The sequence below is a fragment of the Anopheles arabiensis genome, chromosome 2, assembly GCF_016920715.1.
Source record: "Anopheles arabiensis isolate DONGOLA chromosome 2, AaraD3, whole genome shotgun sequence".
NCBI classification, from domain to species: Eukaryota; Metazoa; Arthropoda; class Insecta; order Diptera; family Culicidae; genus Anopheles; species Anopheles arabiensis.
The window spans coordinates 47,058,080-47,080,810 of record NC_053517.1 but is presented as its reverse complement, the minus strand read 5'-3'; the positions used below and the strand labels follow the sequence as shown (position 1 = coordinate 47,080,810).

The window sequence follows — 22,731 nt, the reverse complement described above, 5'->3', positions numbered from 1 at the left end:
CACACATGGAACCATGTAGGGGTTTCTAAATCTTGTTTTCTGTGTATCTATTTCTACTTGACTTTTTTTTTAATTTGAATCGTGCGTACTGTTCTTGGACCGCATTGCCAAACATGTCCAGACATTCGTGTTGAATGTTTAAGTACATTAAAAAGATTTACATACACTGCATCGAATGGTAGGGCCAGGGCAATCGGTGTGTGTCTTAATCAGATTTACTCCGGCTGGATATTCTTTCGCACACTTTCTAATCCATTCTTCGGAATGGGTTGAACGGACACTTTTATAGTTTCCTCCCTTATTACGCTGAGCCGACTGAAGTAAGTGGATATGTGAAGATATCTGATTCGCACTACCCTCTGATCCATTTGTACCACCAGTACCCCCGCTCTCCACGCGATCGAATTTGAATCGTATGCAGGACCCGTTTGGTAAGCCTTTCACAAATTGCTAGTAGCTGCGTATCGTTTTCCCTTTCCTACCGTCACTATTTCATGAACCAATTTCAAATCAAAAACCTCCCAAAAAACACAGTAATCAATCCTTAACTCCGGTGAACTCGTCAACCCTGACTCCGATGCACCTGCGCAAGGCGAAGCTGATGTTCTTCTGGGTGCGGTACCCAAGCTCCGCCGTGCTGAAGATGTACTTCCCGGACATCAAGTTCAACAAGAACAACACCGCCCAGCTGGTCAAGTGGTTCTCCAACTTCAGGTAAGTGGTGAATTATTCCATCACGTCTCGTTTGAGGCACACAAACACACCCGAGAAAGGCACAAGGGTTGTGACACCAGGGGCCCCCTTGACTGCTGATAATTGCACGCAATAGATTAACAGTCCGGAAATGGGATGTACTCGGTTAAACAGTTCGGCCGGAAGTAGGCAGGATTTGTTTGAAATCGAGAACACACGGCATGGTTAAGCGTGCCTCTCTTCATATATGTGTGTGTGTATAGCAAAATGAAATTGAAAAGGGTCTTGTTCTATTATTCAGAAATTAATTATTATGAAAGGGCATCATGACTCGTGTTTCGCGTGTCCTCCAATGATACACTGGGGACATTCGCAGAATCGCAAAAGACCAGCTCTTTGGCGGTGCTTTGCACGAAGAAGTTCTATGCATTTTGAGGTCTTTTGGCACTCCTGTTTTTTTGGTCTTTCCGTAAAACGGATAACATAAAATCAAACAATATAATCCCACAAGTCAAATAGACCGTTGATCGTTTTCTATTTGCCATTGCCGGAATGGCAATCAAGAGTCCCCGTCCCGTTGGAGATGTGCAGTGAAGGAAAGCAAAAAACCTGCTGCTTCCGTCCAGTAATTGATCAAATGCAAATTTGCTTAGTGTTGAACCACAATTCTCTTCTGTCCCCTTGGTGCTCACTCCGCTGCAAAAAGAAAACGTCCCATGAGGGAGCATTTTGTGTCCAGCGATGGGTGGTCTAATGCACACAGGAAAGCGGAAAGGATAGCAGAGAGGTGGCAGCTTTAGCTCTGTGCAAAGCTAAGCTCGGTTTTGGACCATAAATTATTCGGATATGCTATCAATCGATGCAAGCGGGACATTCGATGCATTACTGGGGACTGGCTAGATTGGCGGCTCCAGGAGCAGCAGCAGTGGGAATGAAATCCATTAGATACTGGGCATGGCATAAAGCAAGGGAGGACGGGTGGTTTCGCGAAAATCGATCATCAAAAACTAATATGGCTTCATGCCTCCATGGACCTATGTTTTACCCGTGCTTATATAGGCGAGACACATTGTGAGCCACTTGCGTACAACTCGCTCGTCCGTCGAGGTGCTGTAGCGGATTAGAAAGGACGCGTGGCGGGGATGTTATGTTGCCCCATCCATCCATCAAACCGATTGTTGTGATGATCGTGATGGGAGATACGTTTTATTTTTTTTCGGTTCAATTTTCGTTAGGTTTTTTTTAGTTCGACTACCGATTGACGCAATTGTTCGATCTCATGCACGAAACTTACCACCACCCATATGAAGAGATCTTCAATGCTTTTAGTATTTAACCTTCGCCATTTCATGTTGTTCCACACTTTTTCATAACGCTTGTTTTTTGGTGTTGTTGCTAAGGATGGAAAGAGCGGCAAAGCATGGAAACGCATCCACCAGTATATGCAACGCGCTCATGTGCAGTCATTTCTCAGACTAATCCCCAACACACATACATATACACACACAGGGGCTGACATGGGACCCCCAAATTATCCCAAAACGATCCCAAAATCTGAGCTGCAAAAAACAGCTATGTACACCAGCGAATAATTTGGTTGGCGAGCGGGCAGCATATTCTATGTTTTTTCCTATTCTCTGGTGCATCCGAGCAACCGAGCCTATATAACTCGGGATGGATGTGCCTACATAGGAGAATAAATTGCATCCACATTCGATTAGAATTAATAGCATTTGTTATTATGTCTGCTTTGTCACGCGCGCACACCCGACTCAGTGTGTGCGTGAGTGGAATAGTGTTGGTGGTGGTGGTGGTACGACCGTTCACTAGACAGAATTGGACTGGGTTGTACCGAAATGCGTGTGCATAGGTGCATGCATTTGTTTGCTGCATAGCCCTGCATTTTCAGTCCCTCATCTAAGCCCTGAGGGGACGGGTGGCATCCGAAACAGCACATAAGGCGGCTCTCTGCAAAAGCCCGTGCCGCTACAGGCTATTCGCACGAGTCGACTGTAAACACATAACTCTCACACCCCTGGCAAACAGACACACACACACACACGCATGTGTGAATTTCGTCCGTTTGTTTTGGGGGGGGGGGGGTGTGGGTGGTTGTAAAAAAATGCATCGTGTGGTTTTTGTGAAGCGCATGCAGTGAGCCATCCCCATAGATGCACTCTCTGCACTCCATGTATTAGGTTTGGAACGCCTTTTCCAGCGCTCAGGATGCACCGGAATGCACTCGCTAGGTCCTCCCGAAATCACCCCGAATTAGATCCTTACTTTTGGGACATGCAGGAGCGCGGAAAACGAAAACGCCTAAAAGACACGAGGGCGCGCGAGTTTGTACGTGTGCTGTGTGGTGCATTTTCAAACGAAACGCCAGGGAGAGAGATGAAGGAAAGGGGGGAGATAGGAGCGAGACGACCAATGGCGATTCGAAATTGGGAGAATGATTTGTGAGCGTACATACATAAAATGCGATACATCCGGTGTTGCGGTGGATGGTGGTGGTGGTCACTGCTATTCTGCAGACTCACGCACAGTCGCCGTCACACGCTGATGCGCAACGAAATGGGATGCAACGCACCACCACTACGCAAAGCAAAAGCTCGTTGCATAAAACGGCGTGTTATTGCATTTTTGGATCCTGCGTGCGTGTGTGCGGTGGGGGGCTGATTGGAAACGATCGGGGAAAGTTGTCGTGGTTTTTAGCGTAAAATCCCCTTTGTCTAGACCTGGGTGGCTGTGCGGACCTATGCGCAGCGGACGGTTATCCTATGTATGCCGAACGAAATAAATAGAATAGAACAACTAACATTGGTGAACTGGTGCGGGATGATGCTGATGTCCTGCCACCCATTTCCAACACCAAAGCATAGGGTCAGCAATGGATAAAATAGACATGCACTGTTCACTGCAATCATAGTTCGATGTACACCGATGTCCAACTTTAGCTACCTAAGCACATGAAACAAAGACAAAAAAGGGAGAGTCCACGAAAGGTGGGTGGGATTTATTCTTCCATGAATAGTTTCTACTTCTTGTTAGACTAGTTTGAGCAGAGGATCAAATTGTATTTTGAACTTTAATGCACTTCAAAGGATGGTTGCTAAAATGTCATTCTAAATTTAACATTTTACAAAAGCGCAATCAATTTTAGCAGGCTCTACGAAAAAATGTCCTTAAAAAGTGGCTCAAACACCCGGAAAGAAAGAGCTGTGTACCGCGTTTCAGTTGGTGCCCCAGCAGCGCCTTTTTCAACTCTTCATTCAATTCAAAACAGAAAAAGGAAGAGAGATAGAGAGCGAAAAAAAGCGAGAGAATCGAGGGAATCGGAATGCATAACATAACTTGCAGCATGGTAAAGTACGCCCACCGACTTGAACTCTGTGGATGGGTGTCGTCTTGTGGCCCTGCCAACGCACACAATGCAAGCTACGGCCAGGTTCTTCAGCGACCGCTCGAAAAGTAAGTGAGGCGAAAGAAGCAGCGCAGAAGATGCTTGAGTTTGAGTTGTGCAAACTGGCTGCAAACAGCGACCTAAACCGGAGCGCAATTCTAGCCGCCGAAAGCCCACGTTGTCGCGGCCTGAACTCGTCTGGCAAAAAAAAGAGGAAACTTTTCTCTTTTCTTCGGCTCACGCGAGAGCAAAAGAAATGGCACAGCGCGCTAAACACCGGAACCGGGTATAACAGGGAAGATGTAGACGCGAATAAAAAAAAAGGAATACACACACACACACACTCACAAACTCCAACCAAAGGAGCTTAATTAAAAATTGCTTAATTAATGTAATTTTGCTAATTAGGAAAGGAAAAGAGACAGAAAGTGCAAGTGAAGAGAGTAAATAGGAGAGTAATAGTGCTCAGCGCAGCGCTTGCAGTTGTTTGCAGAAAGGGAAAACCTCGTTCGCTAGTAAATAACGCTTTGGATAGAATTGACAACAACGACCAAGACAAGACGGTGAAAACTCGCAGTGCAAAGAAAGGACCCAAATGAGATTATACTCAATTTATGGACACAAATATTTTATTGTTGTCTCAGCAGTATCGAAGGAAGCGAAAAGCATTTAATCTCAGCTCCGATAGAAGAAGCACTTTTTTGCATGAATTGTCTTTTAATTCATGTTTTTGAAGATACATTGCAATATTTGATTTGTTGCTCTCTTACAAAAATGCCCTCAGACAAGAAAACCTTGCACTTAGTTTGATCATGCGTGCGGTTGGCTGTATCTGTAAGGTGCGTGACAGGTAGTCGGCAGAAAAGCACCGCAAAAGATCATCCAAATTATGAGCGAAATCGGTTTTAAGGATAATCACCTTTGCTACTATGGCGGAATTATGTTCCATTTGCTCTGTTCGCTTGCCATTTCTCTGTAGATCTTGGGTACCTGGCGATCATCTTTGCTTCAGACAGACACGCTCACTTTCCTTACGATTGTGTGTGTGTGTGATTTTGGCGGGAATAAGAGCTGATGCTGCAGCCGTCAGCCTGGTGGTGCCCGTATACATCCCGTCGTAAGCGAATAAGCTATCGCAAGCAATCCTAAGATCCTGCTGCATTGCCTTTCGTACCTCCGGAGGGTTGCTTTCCATTGTTTAACATTTTTGATTGTGTACCTTTCCCAGCACCCGTTGGCCATCAAGCATCCAGCTTGCTGTCTTTAAGACGGTGTGCGTTTTATTAAGAAAACGTCGCACCGGTCTTGAGCTTTTCTTGCCGACCCTACCGATCCCTAAGACGTGTGTACGAGCGCGCGCGAGCGCACGTCAGTCCGTTGGTGTGCCTTACTGCTGATCCGCTTCGTTTCTTCCCCCTTTCGGGTGCGGGCATTGAACGGGGCGGAAGTTTACGACCAAAAAGGCGGCAATTCTCCGTTTCTTTGCGACCCGAAAAAGGTTCGGGCGGTCGCCTCGCTTCGCAAACCGGCAATTATCATCAGCAAGTCACGCCAGAAGTCGTTGGGCTGTGCTGCCAAGTAGCATCTTTCCCTGCAGTATGCAACATCTTACCCTGCGCGAACACGAACACAAGCACACACAAACACACACAAATGGGAAGGAAGTGGAATTAGAAGGGCATTTAAATATTCCCCTCGGCCGTATGTAGCGCGTTAAGGTCTCTGCTCCCGCTCTTTCTCTAGCTGCATTACTGTGCGATATTGTTTTTTTTTCATCCTTCAGGGAACGCACAAGACGAAGGGGGAATATTATGATCGTTATTCGTCTTTGTTGTATGCATGTGTGTGCGTGTGTGTGTTTTTTTCGTTTCTTTCTTTATCAATCTCCTTATTCTTGGAATGCGTTTTGCTTCCCCCCTGTATACATTCGCCGGGTCGTCCGTTACCCGGTTGTGGTGGCTTTTAATTTCTCTAACGATCGATTTTCGGTGGGAAGTAGAAAATGTGGCGTAGGGTTGATTATTTCCCATCTACCACCCAGCACTACCGTATGGGAAAATGAGAAAATAAAGGACAGGAAGCCAACACTACTCACAGCTCGCACACACACACACGAGCCCGAGTTAGGGCAAACGGAAAAATTAGCGCTTCGCTGATTTTGACCGTTGGAAACACTGAGGGAACTCCGCTGTGCTCCGGTGTGGAATATGCGCCGCAACTTAAGGGGTCAAACACGTACTTCTTACCGTTTTGTCTTGCTAAGGGGAACAATGCAAACGCTTGCGTGGAAAGCAAATAACGTGAGAAAAAGACGACACACCAGTACTGCACGCCGGTTGGCGACGGGACTAACGGACGCAATTCAGTTGGAAAGACGTTTCTTTTTTAAATTTGAACACCACCTGTGTGCTGCTGTGGCGGGCTTTGAAAGGTGGTACGGTGCAATTAATTATGTTCGTTAATTCAAATATTAACGACATGAGCAAACAGATAGGCACACAGAGTGGATGGTAATCATTCCCTTGGAGGGCGGCGAAATTGAGCGAAAAAGTAGTAGAACAAAATGGGATCTCTGTCTGTAGAATCCACCCACGGGCAATGAGGTTAAATGGCCTGTATGGCCACTCTGCGGCAGAGTGTACCGCTATTTTATTCAATTCAACCACCATGCCTCGCTGTCTCTTCAGTTCTATGCAATCTGTGTAGTTTATGTGTGTAAGGATCACCTCACACACTAATGATTATCCTTGGCAAGTGGTGTGCTTTATCGTCCTGTGCATTGCTCCCACCTTTCGCGGCCTATGGTGGTGGCCTTCTAGCTCTCTCGAGTGTCCTTGCACGATGTACGCCTATACACTAGCGGCGGGCATGCATGTAAAGGTTCGCTTCACAAAAACCAGCGCCATATGATGATGCTTGTGGAGCAGGTGATGAATTTTTGATACCACCTCAACTAGAAACGCTAGCGGGGTGGGAGCTATTTCGCTCCCCTTTTTCTCTCGCTGCCTTTCTATCACTAATGTTTAATGTGACATTTCCGCAGTGTGTGTGTGTCCTTACTTGGAGCTGGATTGTTTCCTTTTTTTGTATGCCTATTCATTCTTTATCAGGATTGTTTTTGTTTAATTCACAAACCCGAAGAATGATATGCGGAAGTGTGAGGTGCTAGACAGTTCCGGCTTTGTCGGCGACCCTATCCCTGCATGCCCATGCACACATGGAAGAAAAACAAACCACAACCACACTCCACCAGCGCCACATTAACAAGGAGCGACATTATTCCGCATAATGTGAAGTGGATAAACGGCCAAACAAAGCACTGCGGGGAGGGCTTTGAACGATTGCTCGATTATTATGAGCCCGCTTTGGGTGGTGTTGTTGTTGGGCGGTGTGGTGAGGGGTGTTGTGATGATAATGCAAGTGGGCTCTTAATTTCACTGTCTTCCGCGCGCCAGTTCAACATGCACATTGTGTGCTATTTCGTGCCGGTCACTGTGTTTGTGCATGTTCTTAGCGCATATGATGTTCTCGGTTGGGACGGGAGTGACGGGAACACTCGAGGCCGCACGAGGGCAAGGTTTAGCATGATGCGCTTTTCCTTCTGCAACCAAACAGCACGCGGTGTGTCGTGGAGCTCACACACACACACGTAACAAAAGAAGGAAAACGCTGGAGCCGTGCGCATATGAGCAGACAGGGCAGCGAATGCCGCAAATACATCGCAATCGACGTGTGCATTGTAATGCAGAAGGTTCAGTGTGCAGTTACAGTTGTAGGGAGCATTCTAATTACAGAGCTAATGATGAGCTGATTTGAAAACCTATCATGTTCTTTTGCCTAGTTTTGGGCGATGGCAAAACATTGCATCCGTGTGCCGTCTCTCGTTGACGTTTGGGAAAACGGGAAACGGCTAATTTCCTGCCTCCCGTCGGTGTACTAAAAAAAAGCAAGCCCAGCATTTATTTTCGCCCCGTGGTCGTGTCGCCCCGTGTGTGTGTACGAATGCATTGTCATTCAGCTTCACACATTTCGCATGCTGGCACCTATCCACAATGATGAAGAGTGCAGCATTTTACGCTAAATTGCAACACTACACATGAGCATCATCGTACCGCGCGCTTCGTTTGGTTGTGCTGAAGGACCTCCTGGGTGTTGCTGCCGGTGCTGTTTGTTGGCGCCTGTGCATTGTATGGCTGTATGTGTGTGTGTGTGGTTGCTTTTTCTTCGTCCCATTTGCATAACCCTGTCTTTTGCACGGTTCTGTTGTACGAGCGCCTGCTGCATGTACCAGCAGCACACCACAAACCAACCCGAACGTCATCAAACGGAGGTAAGGCGTTGAAGCGAGGCGTAAATGGGAAAATATTTGCATGAGGAAACAACCGCCAGCACATCGCGCGCCCACGACGTCGTGGTGCAATCCGGGGAAAGTATCTTGTTTTGACGCCTCGCAGAATGGTACGGCCGACGCGTGTGTAGTGTCGTCTAGTTTGCTGCAAATGTGTGTACTACACAGCAGCAGCCCAGTAGCCCCCGTGCACAGTAGACACCTTACCGGGGCTTTCGGGGAAAACGCGGCTGAAGTGCACTTGCCAGTCGAGCATTTATGTTTACGGTTTGCCACTTAAGATGGTTGAAAGCGCGTTGACAAGTTGCGGGCGCTTCAGGACGGCCGAGCAGAGCGTTTTGCACACTCTCTGGTGCACACATCGTTCGAGATTGGCCAATTGAACGGACCGTCTATACATTACTGCCACCACCCAATATGGTGTGTGGGCTCTCGGTGTCGGGATGTATATGTTATTAGCACTCTTGAATGCAGCATCATCAAAAGAGTTTGAAGGAAAGCAGTTTTAGAAAAAGAAAACTGGAAAATTGCCTTCGCCGGTGAGGCAGCCGTTTTCACTGGGAGGAAGAAACAGGAGACAGGCCTCTGATGCTTACTCTAATGAGTTTTGTTTTATCTTGCGCAGGGAATTCTACTACATTCAGATGGAGAAGTACGCCAGACAGGCGGTAAGCGAGGGCATGAAGAACGCAGACGACATCCACGTAAGCAATGACAGCGAGATTTACCGCGTGCTCAACCTACACTACAATCGGAACAATCACATAGAGGTAAGACTCCCCGCACCCGTCCCATTTATCCCGCTAAATGCATTCTTCTTGCACGAGTATCATGTAGTGTACAGCAACCATCACACCCCGTAACATCCCTAATTGGCTAATAGAAACACAAAAGAGGCTAAATTATGAACGCTTTACCCCAAATGTCCATTCTCTTTAGGTGCCCCAAAATTTCCGATACGTCGTTGAGCAGACGTTGCGTGAATTCTTCCGCGCGATTCAAGGCGGCAAGGACACCGAGCAGTCGTGGAAAAAATCAATTTACAAAATCATCTCCCGAATGGATGATCCTGTGCCGGAGTATTTCAAATCTCCGAACTTCCTCGAGCAGCTGGAGTAAGTTAAGCGGGCGGGGTCCCGTTACTAATACACAAAGCTCTCTCTCTATCTACTACTACCTGGACAAACTAGGCGGGAAATAAACGAACAAACATGAAAGCTGATGAAGAGAGAAAGCTGGAGAGCTAAAGCGTGTCAACCACAACAAGAGAAAACAAAACAAAAGTAATACCAAAAAAAACAAAAGAAGAGGGAAACGCGTGCAGCCGTAAAACAAGGCTCGTTACACTGAATCAATAATAGGAAAAAAGGGACAAACACAAAAAGGTAACAAAAGAGTAAGTAATATATGATACACGGACTGTGTATGAAAAACAAAACACAAAACGAAAAACAGAGAGTAATTTTATTATTAAAATTAAAGTAAATTATACAAAATTGTTATCTTAAAACAAATTTATGAAATATGGGGTACGGAAACAAAGAAATAAGTAAGACGTAAACTAAAAAAGGAGCAAAGAGAGGAGGGAAAAAGAAAACAAAACGAGTGAGCAAAAGAAGAGAAACACGGTAAAGAGACTATATTATTTAAAACAAAGAAGTAAAAAACAAATCTAGGCGAAGGCAAGGCGCAGTAAACGAAGGCTGAACAAGAGAAAACTACAATGCAAAAATATCTAGCAAAAAACGGTAAAACAAAAAGACAGAAACATATAAGAAGACAACATTTGTGGTTCCTATAATGTAGTGCGCTTTTCCCACAGTGAAAGAGCATCTGCAGACATTCAAAACACACAAACACACACTAGCAATCACACATGTACACAAACACACGCTCCTACAAGAACTGTGTGCCACATTTGTGCACAAGCGCAAGCGTGTACGAGTGTTGTGTGCGCGTGTGTTTGCTCGTGCGCGTGCAACAAAGAATCCGCGGGAAAGGCCTTCAAATTTATCCACTCTCCGTATGTAGCAGCACCAGAAACAAAACAAACAAATTAGCAAACAAACAAAAAAAAACAGAAATGCTTTGAAGACGGCCAGAATATATACAATGCTACCTTACGTGTGAGGTATTTTTTCGCGAATCATTATTCGGGCGTTCAAAAGCACTTCCTAATGCATTTAGATGAAAACAAAAGTTGAAAACAAAAAGCAAGACACCTACACGGCAAACCTCAAAATTTACCAATTTTTAGTATATTTAAGGAAAAGTAAAAAAACAAAGAACAAACAAAGCAAACCAAAAATTGGAAGCACACAAATTCTCAAGTGCTGCCCGAAAAAATCGCCAACAACGGCTCTCGAAAAGATAAAAACAAAGAGCATGAAATGAGAAATGGAAAGTGAAGATACTGTTTTAGGAGAAAAAAAACCTGGACTTGAAGCTGCAAAGCGGAAGCGGAAACCCCGTTCCTGAAGAGACAAAAAACAACAATTGACGAATCAATGCGGCGTTTCTGATCATGACAACACAAGAGAGATGTAAACTGTATTGCGTATCGGTCGAATCGGCGGTGTCTAATTTACAATCGGCGTCTTACATTAGATGTACAGTTTTCGGGTTGGGCTGTGTTTTAGAGCCTGTCAGCTAGCCAGAGCCAGCCTTCTCTTTTTATGCTTCACCCATCCAAATGACGTAGCGTCAGTCGTCGTGGGCAGTATGAAAACCAAAGTCGTGGGAGCTATAATTGTGGGATGTACCGCGAGCCGGTACGAAGGTTTTCGCGGTTCTTCAGTTCTGTATAGCTAGTTATTAATCTCTATGTTCTATGCGCTAGGTTTAGGGACTGATATCGTTTAGAAAGCTGTGTGAGCAAAACGTTGTGTACAAATACAAAATCTAGTAGAAGCCGCCGGTGTGTTAGGCGAATTAACTCTACTACACAGTGCAGATCGCGAACACCAAGATTAGTCCTTGGGCAGGATCACTCGAAGCAACGGTATCGGACGACCCAGAGGCGTTGAACACTTCCTGTTGTTTCTCGGCAGTTGTAAATATGTTTATTTATTATTATGATTATTATGATTATTATTATGATTATTATTATTATTTTTCCGCTCTTGCCCTCACGCGGCAGCAGGAGGCGCTCTAGCGTTGAAAATAAATTATGTTTATTGAGACCAAATTCTAACTATTAAACAAAATTATCAAAATTCCAAATTAATATCAAAGTTCAGACAGCGATCGTGTTCCTGGCCCGCCAGCCACGCGCTCTCCTGTCGGCTGTTTTGATCGTATATTTAGGTAGCGAAAGTGTTTTTTGTTGTGTATTGCTATCATTTCCAAACGGTGTTTCCAAACCCCCCGCGGAAGAGTATGGCTCACGTAAGAAAATGTTTGAATATTTTTAGGCTAAACTACTCACACCGTCTGTTTGCGGTACGGCGCCATCGGGTACAAGCAGGACGAGGGACGGGCATATAGGAATGATATTTTTTGTCCTCCTTGGCGCTGCGTCCTTTCGTGTTGGTATATCCGTTGTACGAGCCGCTACCGCAAACGCGGGTGATCGAAATTTATAAGCAAAATTTGTTACTTCTGGTAAGCGCGGATGGAGAGAGAGAAAAAAAACGAATGATGGGGTCGAGAAAGCGTAAGTTTTGTTTATTGTTTTGGCGTTATTTCGGCACTTTAGGCAAAAAAAAGAAACTCAAATCTACGGTTAGAAAGAAAGGGCAAAATGTGTAAAAGGTATCTGTGTTTGAGGAGGGAGTAAATTGAATGCGTCCTGATCCGGTTTGCTTCGAGTAGATACAAAGCTAAGGTTCGCATGATCTCGCATGAACACCATGCGGGGCGTTTGGGGAACAGATCGGGTAAGGTACACTCACAGTTTGGAGGAGATTGTGTATACGTGATGGATGGTAATTCGGAAGCAAAATTCGTTTCGATCATGTAACGGGTGGTTATTCTTTCGAACACAAATTCGGAAAGTTTCGCTGCGAATCGGTACGGTGAATAGTGCACGCTGTGTGCAAGTATTTCTTTAAATTATTATTTAGCCTCTTTTTGTGGTGGTGATTGATCTTTCTGCGTACACGAACATCTTGAATTGCGCGTGAGCAGGCGTGTCGTGTTCGTGTGCTCAATGAAGATTGGCGGTGAGAATTTGGCGTCGTCTGCGGATGTACCACAAATATATATTAGACCAATAACATTCAACGAACAAAATCATTGCAATAGATTCCTATCCTGCTACGCACGCGTAGAAAGGGTGCAAAAACCTTTCAGCCGATCCAGTTCATTGTAGCATCAACGCGATAACGCTTGCCTGCGCAACCGAAAGTGTAACCGCCGTGGAAGGCGGCTCATGAGATCTTTTACCAAATCTACAATGTTGGTGACCAAACCAAAGCAATTCTATAGCGTGCATTAGGGTATGCTTTCTAGTATTTAGGCGCAATATTGAAGCAAAATCGATCGTGTATTAAAAAAAACCACACATAAACCATCATCTGAAGTAAATGATGCAAAATTGATCAGATGTACTATTTAAGTTAACCCTGAACCAAAAGCTACAAAAAATTGCAACTTATCTCCGCAATAAGTTTCCTCCTAGTCGTTTTAATCCATCGAGAGATGTTGCCTAATCAACGGCACCCGCCCGAACCAACCACAAACCTTGCTGACTGGTTTAAATTTCAACACACAACATTGCATCGCGTTTACATGCTTTGTACGTTGTAAAAGTTGTTTAAAAGGAAAAAAAAGAAGAGAAAGAGAGAGCGACAGAGCGATACATTTGGTGAATCAGGCAAGGAGGCAATGAGTTAGCTTAAGAGATATATTTTTCGTCCTTATCAAATATTACCGTTTTGAATGAACAACCATTACTAACTATAATTGGCTTTATATGAAGAAAAAGCGCTTCTTCCAAGCCCTGGTTGCGGTGAGCCGGGAAGGGTACGGTAGTGCCAACGCTATCGATGGTGCTACCCTGAACCCTAACCGTCACCCATCCTTCAGGTTTGTAAGAAGTGCGTGAATGTACAAAAAAAAACAAAATCATAATAAAGAAAACTATTATTACTATTTCCAAATCTATTAAATTAACTTGTGCGCAAAATTCGTATTTACTAACTAAAATTGTGTATTCTTTTGTGATCGGTTTGGTGCGTTTTATTTATTATTTTGTTCCGAAATCGAATTGGACTACTAGGTGTGCAACAATTGAATCTGCATGTGTGTTACGTTCTGTTAAATTTTACAGTTGTTGTCTTATTGTTTTATTTTCTTTTTTCTGAAGTGACTCTAAATCAAAATTTCAAATCGAACGCGACGGGACGAGCGGCGGTAGTGAAAGATCCTATTACTATATCATGCCTTCCAAAATTACACAAAAAAAACGACGAAAGTAACTGAAATTGTGATATTAAAAAAATTGAAAATCACACAAACTCCTCGCTCTGGTTTTTTTGGGCAGTGAGGGCGATGGCATCAAGAGATATATTGGGAAAGCGGAACAGTTTTCGAGCTGTGGCACCCACTTCTTCAGCCCGTCCTGCCCATCCCACCCGTGAGAAGAGAGCCTGTGGATGATTCCGTGCAGCCAGCGAATTGCTGTAGCTGCTCTAGTTTAGGGATTAATTGTTAAAACCAAAAAGTAAATCAAATTAACCTTTCGGCATACTCGAGACAAACAAGCGTCTTTTCGGCATTTCTTTAGGCATATGATATAAGCAAAAGGAATAGTGTAGAAGGGGATACAGACAACACAAATTACACACATCTTTCGGCAAAAAACATTTGGGCATGTAAAGCAAGAGGGAAACGCGAGAGAAAGAGAGTACTCTTTGTTAATAAGCATATTTGTTTGTTTTTACAGTTTTACTAAAAAAAACTGCGGTAATGCTTGTACGTTTTGTTTGAATTTTTTTAGAAAGATAGAAATTAGTTGTGTGGCAGTTCCCGCGAGACGACTCTGGCTCCGATCTGGGTCCTGTTGTGTAGCGACAGTACAGATACAAGTCAGCATGGCTACTTGGAATATGGCAATGTGGCACCATCTCCTGAACCCGGTGGCACAGCGCTTCGCTCATGCCCGGCGTGGTCAGCTCGCAAGTGGCAAAGCAAGCAAGCATTTAAATAGTAACAGTAATTAATGGATAGTCACAGTGCGTACACACTTAGTTTGTAAGTAAAGATTTCACACAGCTCAAACGCATTAACAGTAATAGCAGAAATAATAAGGCCGGCAGCATAACTAAATGGTAGAGTTACAACCCCCAACACACACACACACACAAATAGATATGTATGTATTACCGTGCATGTGTTTTACATTACTTAACACCCTGCCGTGTGAGTGTGGTATGTGTGGTGTGTGTACACAATGCAGCAGCGCAGTACAATTTAATCAATTCCATATTAATCGGTGTGAGTTACAGTGCAGTATCCGCAAAGATAGTAAACCCACAAACACAATAGCCAGATAACTCAATCGCATTTTTCAATTCCCCATACTTCAACCAAGCAAACAACAGCATACAGAACAACTGCAACTAAATAACCCAAATCACCGCCCGGTATGAGCGAAGGGAAGGGAGCTGCTCTGGATTCGAGCAGGTCTACCTTTTTTTTACAGTTTGGTCGCTGTGCCGCGGGCAAGGTTCTGAACAAGCGCTCTACTGTGTGTATGGGTGTGGGAAGTTTGCCAACTCGGACAAGCTTCCACCTTCCAGGGATAAGCACCGAACGGGCCGAATGTCCGGGACTCTGGGTTGCTGAGGGCACAAAGCTGTGTGCCCTCATCTCCAGGAACTTTACAAGTTGACTGTACAAAAGCACAACACACCAGGCCTAAGCGTGCGTGTTGTGATTTAGTTGTTGCGAGGCATCTTCAGACCAAGTCGCCAACTTTCTGCCACTCCCGGTAGGCTGCTAGTCTCCCGCAGAATGCTGTCATGTCATGTATGCGCCGGCGGTTGCGTTCGGTTGGAACGACCATTACATTGGGCTGCTCTGGAGCATACCAATGCGGACGTGCATGCCGGCACCAGGCATCTGTCCGGTCCGGACACACGGGGAGGTCTGTTTGGAGTCAGTGATTTTGCGCGATTTTCATCACGGGCCTCATACAGACTTGCTCCGCTCCCAAGCTCCGTCGCGGCATCAGACGCGTTTTCTGCGCAGTACATCGCCATGAGCATGCAAACACCACGCATGCGTCTTGGGGTCGGTATGCGCGTGTGATTCGCTCGCTTCGATCGAATTTTCCCCCGGTGGTGGAAATGAAAACTTCATCCAGCAACATGGTGTGACGCCCAATGCGCAACATGCAGGCTTGCATCTCGACCGTTGGGGCAAACGTGTGCGCCCGTTTCCTTTCTGTTGAGTATGCAAGGCCCACTACCAATTTGCCAAACACACACATACACACAGGGATGTGGAAGGCCAAAGGGTGCTATTTGTGCTTTTACCAAACGTTCGCTGGATCGCTTGGATGCACACACACACACATAAACAACCCGGAGCTGCTAACACTACTAATCTGATCTGACAGCGTGGTAGAATTATTCAGGAAATGTGTATTAGCTAGACGAAGAAAACATGTTGTACCTGTATTCTTTTGTACGATCATCGGATTCGGAGCCAACGAAGTTGTTAGGCGGACCAGAAGTCTATTGCGGGGACGAACTGCTACACATTGTACATAGTTTGCCATTTGTCGGCTCTTTATTGCATTTAATGTCCCGTCGTTCTATTTATGCAAATTGTGGAGATTTTTTCTTGATTGTGCGAATAATTTGAGCAACTCAAAGCTTGCCAAAACAGCTCCAAAGTAATTTGAATATGAATTTTGGATGTATTGGTGTCACGATTTGGAAGGAAAACAAAAATTATCGCAGTCAGCGCGGCTTGTGTGTTTCTTCAAACGTCTCGTCGATTGCGTATAAATAAGATAGACATGTAAGGACCGTTTTCTTCGGGGTAAGTTATCCTGGTCGAATACATGATAAGTTGTGTGGTGTATTTTGTTCTTCTAGCAGTGCTTATTCAGCTCACCTAATTTAAGGCAATTTTCAAACATTTTGATCCTCCAAAAGCAGAGATCTCCATCTTAGTGTTAATAACATATCATTTCTAACCCGAAATGAATGCATTTAGACCAATGCAATCATTTTATTTTAACGCAAAATCATTCATTAAATTACCTCTTCATGACCACCCGTAAGTTAAAACCAAATTGAACTCAAACAAATTAAACCCATCTCATACGCGTCAGCTCAACCGCAAACAATGGTCCTCCAAACGTACAGCGAATAGTAATTGTGGAAGAAGCAGTATCATTTAGATCCTGTAAGGTTTTATTTGTCTCTCAACGGATGACGGACAATGTCTACCTAATGATTGAAAACAGAAACAAAAACTTGCAATAGAATGGTGAACAATCTTTCGTTTACAGTTTTTTTTTTTTTGTTCTGTGTCTTCAATAACATACACTGTTCGAGAGTTATTCAATCAATAGTTTCTCTATTTATCTTTATTAAATGACATCTTTTATTCAAATGCTCAAACATTGTCTTCAACGTTGCAGAATGACGTAAAGTTTTGTCCCACTATTTTTGCCTCGTTACGTGTAAGGTTTTGATAAAAATCAACTATCCAAATTCTTAAAAAAATATTACAAAAACAATCAATGCAATACAGTTTACAGTCGAATGCAGTCAGAAACAGAACCACACTCGTTCGCAAAAGTGTGCACTTGCACACAGCACTATGTTACTTCGCAATAACTACATGCACACCACCTAAAGGAGAAAGGGAGGAAACCGAATAAGAGGGAAACACCGAAGCTAACAAAAACCTGTTAGGCAAACATTTATTTCTGGCCAATATATTTGTTTTATAACATGTTTGGCGTCTTTTTGACAGTGTTACGGTAGGCAGTGCGAACCAAAGGAGTGGAGTCTTGAGAGGAGAAAATGACATTTTTGGAACAACTTCATGTTTCGGCACATATATTCAGAGGAATGGGAAACGCACGAAAAAAAAACACGAACACGGGTGCGTTCGACGGTTGACATAGCATAAGATCTTGAATAGCTAAACAATACAATAATACTGAATAGAACAATACTGCAACTCAAGCAACAACATCATCAACAGCAACAACTAATAATACAGCAACACAACAACAATAGAATGAGAGCACTTGTATTAATCACGTAACGAGACAAGCTCCTCTCGACAGGATAGTAGGCCAGGACTACTAATAACACAAAGTAAATTGATCCACTTTGACACCGCACAGAATCAAACTCTGATACAACAAACCTGATACTGAAATAGACTAGCCATACTTAGGTACGAACTAAACCTGCAAATGGGGTATATAAGCGATTGCAAACCAACTCAGGGAATAGTTTTACAAACCATTCGATAGTTTCCATATACTGCGCTTGTAAAGATATGGCGAGAGAACATTATAGAGGGACAGAAGAGAAGGAGAGGCAAAGAAGAAAATATAGCTCTCTGTTTTATTTGACTGAGTTACAGTGCCGTGAAGCGGATACTATTTGTACGCAACAAATACAAATAGTTCCGACCCCAGCTCGGCAACCGGATCCGGTTCCCCGTGGCTGTCGGTCGGTCAATGTGTGTGTGTGTGTGAGGTGTGACAACACAGTCAATATACAGGATATATAATCAATTAACCGTAATTTACATTTAACTGCAAATAATAAGATTCAATGAATGTTGTATAAAGCCGCTTGACCATGAGAACGATACCGGAACCTGATATACTCCCCCAATATTGCCAATTCTTTGTAAAAAAAAACAAACACTGTCACAAACATACACACCGAACAAAGCAAATCTGCAAACCTAACCGTAGACTATAAACAGGCGCTGTGATACTAGAAAACGAACATAACGTGGGTAATATTTCATGAAACTCTCACAACTCGCAAACCAAGTACACTTTCGTTCCGTGGCGGATCTGGTGGAATTGGAGTTGGGGATGAATGCATCATCATCCCCATCACAATCCACCGTCCTCACATTATTGTTTATCAAGATGAAGAACGCCAAGAAAGAGGAGACCGGTTATAAGGAAACATCCCAGCCCAGCATTTCCCTTAGTCAGCTGATCAGCTTCGGCTCAAGGTCAGAAATAACACCTCGGTGGGCTCGTCAAGCTCGCAACGGGGGTCCACCCTGCTGCACGCCCGCCAGGTAAGCTGGAAATGCTGGCCCTGTAATGCTTTTATTTTTCGTTTAACGAAGTGAAAAACATGAATTGAAAATCCAACAACACAACAATAGCAAAATGGATACAGATAAATGAAGCGTAAATGCTGAACAGCTGAACAGCTATCAAAACCGAAAACAAAACCAAACCAAATGGAAAACAAAAACACATCAACGCAAGATATGTTGCGTGTTTGAAGAATTCGATATCGATTGGCTACTGCAACCACCGACTGCGACGGTTGGTGGAAACCAAAACAAAAGCAAAACCAAAAACCAACATACCAATTAACATACTAACTGGACAAAACTTCGTGAACAAACTTTTCAAGCGATTAAATATATTAAACATTAGAGCAACGATGGTTGAACCTATCAAAGCACGTTGGAATCGAACGGATGCCCATTCTAAAATTCCTGATGTTCTTGTATTAGGCGGGGAAAAAGGATTCCCATCAAACATTTATATTTGTGCTTCCCGTTTGGAAGGATTGTTTATAAGCAAAAAAGTCTTTTAAGTTGATTAATCATCGTTTGGAAGTCAAAAGACAAAAAAATAACACTATTTTCCCTAATGGCAGACCCAATATGATCTTTTAAAATTGAAGCAAAGCTACGTTACTTGCTAATAATATCCTTTTTAAAAACAGACAGTATAAATTATGAACTGATGAACAACAAAGGACGAGGAACGAAATAAATCTGTATAAATGTAGCAAAATGTGCGGCTAACTGTCCTACATTGCTAAAGGAGCTTTCAAGTAAAAGAAACTGAAAAAATCAACTCAAAATTTGCACTCTAAGTTTTCCACTGCATTGAAACCCTCGAATTGCTTAGTTTTTCTCAGTTCTATTCATCTTATTTCATTATGAGGCAATGTTTTTGATTTTAAGATTGCACTAAAAGCATTATTCCCCAAAACCCCTGAAAACAAGACGATAAAGTCGTCATACCTTTCAATTTGAAGAAAAAAGGCCAACCAAACGAAAGCAACACTTTTGAGCCCCCCCCCCCCCTCCTCCATTTGTACAACCCTATAATTACGAGTCAACGGAAAACTGCTGTTTGATTACATATTGAAATCATACAAATTAATCATTTAAATTTGTAATAAACTCGAAAAACCAATTTTCACACGCCTCGCCAATGGTTGACGCGAACGATGGTGAACCGTCACAACGTGCACACAGCGACCGAACGATCGGATTTGTCCCCCTTTCCCAGGAAAACAGCGCAGTAATACCCGTCTCTAACCCACCGATTGTCCGAGAATGCTCCTCCAGCACTCTCACCGACAATAAAGCTGGGAGAGCATTGCAGTGCAGATGAGTAGGGGGATGATAATGCAGGCCAAAAAAAAGTAAAAAAAAAAAAACATAAAAAATGAAGGCCGCAAACTCTCACGATTCGTCTGCTGCTTTAGCGTTTACCAAGGGGTCGAGGGGGAACAGGAGTGGCCAAACCATATATGCCACCCGATCGGTGGACGGTCCGTGTACTGTGCAAGTTCGCTGCCTTTCACCGGCTGTGCAGGCTGACCCCGACCGCTCGGGAGGGGAGGCTGGACAGCCTTTCGGTCAACTATTGGTGCACTGGCGTGCTAGCTACTTTATATACACCGAACAAAATAACACAAAACTCGCATGCTAATATTAAAATAAATTTACAAAAATACTACAAAACAATGCAAAAAAAAACAACAAAGAAACACATTTGACAGCATAAAATCACATTTTTAACAAACCAAAATACAAAATCTGATCACAAAAATAACACTAAAAAACAACCCATATATCTTCCACGGCCAAGAAGGTGCCGGTCCCTCGGCTTGCAGAAGCACACCATCCGCTTACCAGGATCGGGGGGCCGCCGCGGGAGATAAAATGCGAAAACAAAATCAAAGAAAATGTTTTGCTCCAAGCGGACCAGAGCGAATCGTGACAGTGCCGAAACGCCACAGTCACCATCAAGTGGCCGTACCGTAACGATGCATTTGCACCCCATCTGCACTCCCATCCGCAAACATCCGTACTGGGTGGGACGACCTAGCTCTGGGCCGCGACGAGCAATGGTAGAAATATGATTTTAGCAACCAATCCAACTTTGGCTAATGTAATGTGTATCACGTTTTGAAACAGTCTGGCTAGGAATATGATCTGATCACAAACATAAGACCGATTAAAAACGCAACAAGCGAACAAAACAATCCAAAATCGTTTCAGTTAAATGCTGAAAATGGATAACAAAAATCAAACAATTTGCGTGCAGTGTGTGTGTTTGCCCGTACCGTACACAGTTGGACGGGAGAAAAGCATATGCAGGCACTTTTTAAAAACTGAATTGGGCAAACGAAAAACACAGTCACACTAACACATACACATATGTTTATGTTGAGTTCATCAAACAGGATAAACCGGACCTATGTTTTGTTGGTGCACAGCCGACACAGTTTTTGTAGCAGTTTTTCATGCTGACAATTGAATCAATCGAATGAATGAATTTACTAAATCATCCTTTTAACCGATAAGCAATTGGAATTATTGGCAATATGTTGGTTTAATTTTTAAATACCACCGCAAAAACAACAACAGCAATAGACGTTTTATACAGATTGCTGAGCAGATTTATGGTGCTGGCGTTTGAATGTTATTCGTTCTACTTCTATGGTTGTATTACGCTTTATTTAAATTTATAATTTTATCTTTTGTATTCAAAATTGTGTACCATATGTTACATTGACCTGTTGTTTTCACAATTTTTGTGTTGATATTTCATAGACTTTTGTTCTCTTTTGACATCATCTTTTCCATTTTGTATTTGTCGTTGTCTATATATTCATTATCGTTTTTTACATTTTCATTTTGTATAAACCAGTGTCATAAATCTGCTCAGAACAGGACATATAAAATATACTGGAATGATTTTTCATCTTTGAACCCAACAAACAAACAAAACCTAACCAATCTCGTATTCATTTCCAATTGAGGTAACCATCCTTTGTTTGAAGCATAAAAATGAAGCAATTATGAACAAAAGAAAGAAGAAAAACATATTCAAATCTTTAACCAACTACACTATTTCAATTTGCAACTAGCCGTCAAATCCGTACAATTTTTATGAACAAAATTTGCAACCAGAGAAGCAAATGGAGAACGATTCAGAATCTCTTGTACACAGTTACATAGTTTTGAACGGGATCAAGCCAACAACAACAAAACCAAAAACACACACTAAAACAACTAAATTGCTCTTTAAATCTATAAAAAAAACAAACAAACAAAAGCTAAAAGACCATGAAAACATTAACATCTACTAGACGGAACACAGTCTCTGCCGTCCGCGGCGTGAGTGAGTGGTCCGACTGGAAAAACAACCAAAACATGTAGAACAAACCAAACAAAACCATAAGCAAAATTCAAAATTTGTTGATGTATGATAAATGCAACTAACAAAAATAAACAAAGACGAACATCTGAGCAGCCGCCCATCGCCAAGCGGTTGGGCGGCTCACCTAATAAAATATCTAATCACGTAAGGAATGAAGTATACCAACATCACCGGGTCAGGAAAGACGCTGAAACCATCTGGAAGAGAAAAATAATGCAAACTAACAGAAATAATTCACAGAAGAATTTTCACTTCCATTTTTGCAATAGTAAAAAATATATTCTCATTCAACTCGCAGCATCCCTCAGCTGCAGCCACTGGATGGTAATATATTGCACAGTTTTTAGTTTACAATAGAAACCGGCAAAGCACGTCCCACACCACCCGCCCCGCTTCTCCCATGGCCCACGCACACATAACAAAAGCCGTGTGCGTGTGCGAGATCATGCAGGGTCGCGGGCGGGGAAGGTGCACGTGCGTTTTTCAACTAATATATAATAAACAAAATAATCACATCAGCAATGACAACACATCACCACCAGCTGAATATAGCGAAATGACAATTTTATTTCTCATAATTTTTCACTCAACAAACGCAACAAAGTAGAAGGACGCGGGCCTGTGGGCAGACGCATGCCATCT

General features: G+C 43.3%; 1 protein-coding gene across 12 annotated transcripts in view; it reads left to right on the top strand.

Moving 5' to 3' along the window:
• LOC120895148 (homeobox protein prospero) overlaps positions 1-21,983 on the top strand; it is a 140,802-nt gene extending 118,819 nt beyond the window's left edge. For 11 of the 12 annotated variants that reach the window (XM_040298226.1, XM_040298234.1, XM_040298236.1 and 8 more), the window contains 3 exons: positions 535-714; positions 9,070-9,214; positions 9,384-21,983. In XM_040298226.1, coding sequence (XP_040154160.1) covers positions 535-714; positions 9,070-9,214; positions 9,384-9,563 — 505 coding nt within the window. In that variant the 3' untranslated portion in view covers positions 9,564-21,983. The remainder of the gene's footprint in view (positions 1-534; positions 715-9,069; positions 9,215-9,383) is intronic. The other variant, XM_040298231.1, reaches the window with a different exon arrangement.
• Positions 21,984-22,731: the final 748 nt, after the last annotated feature.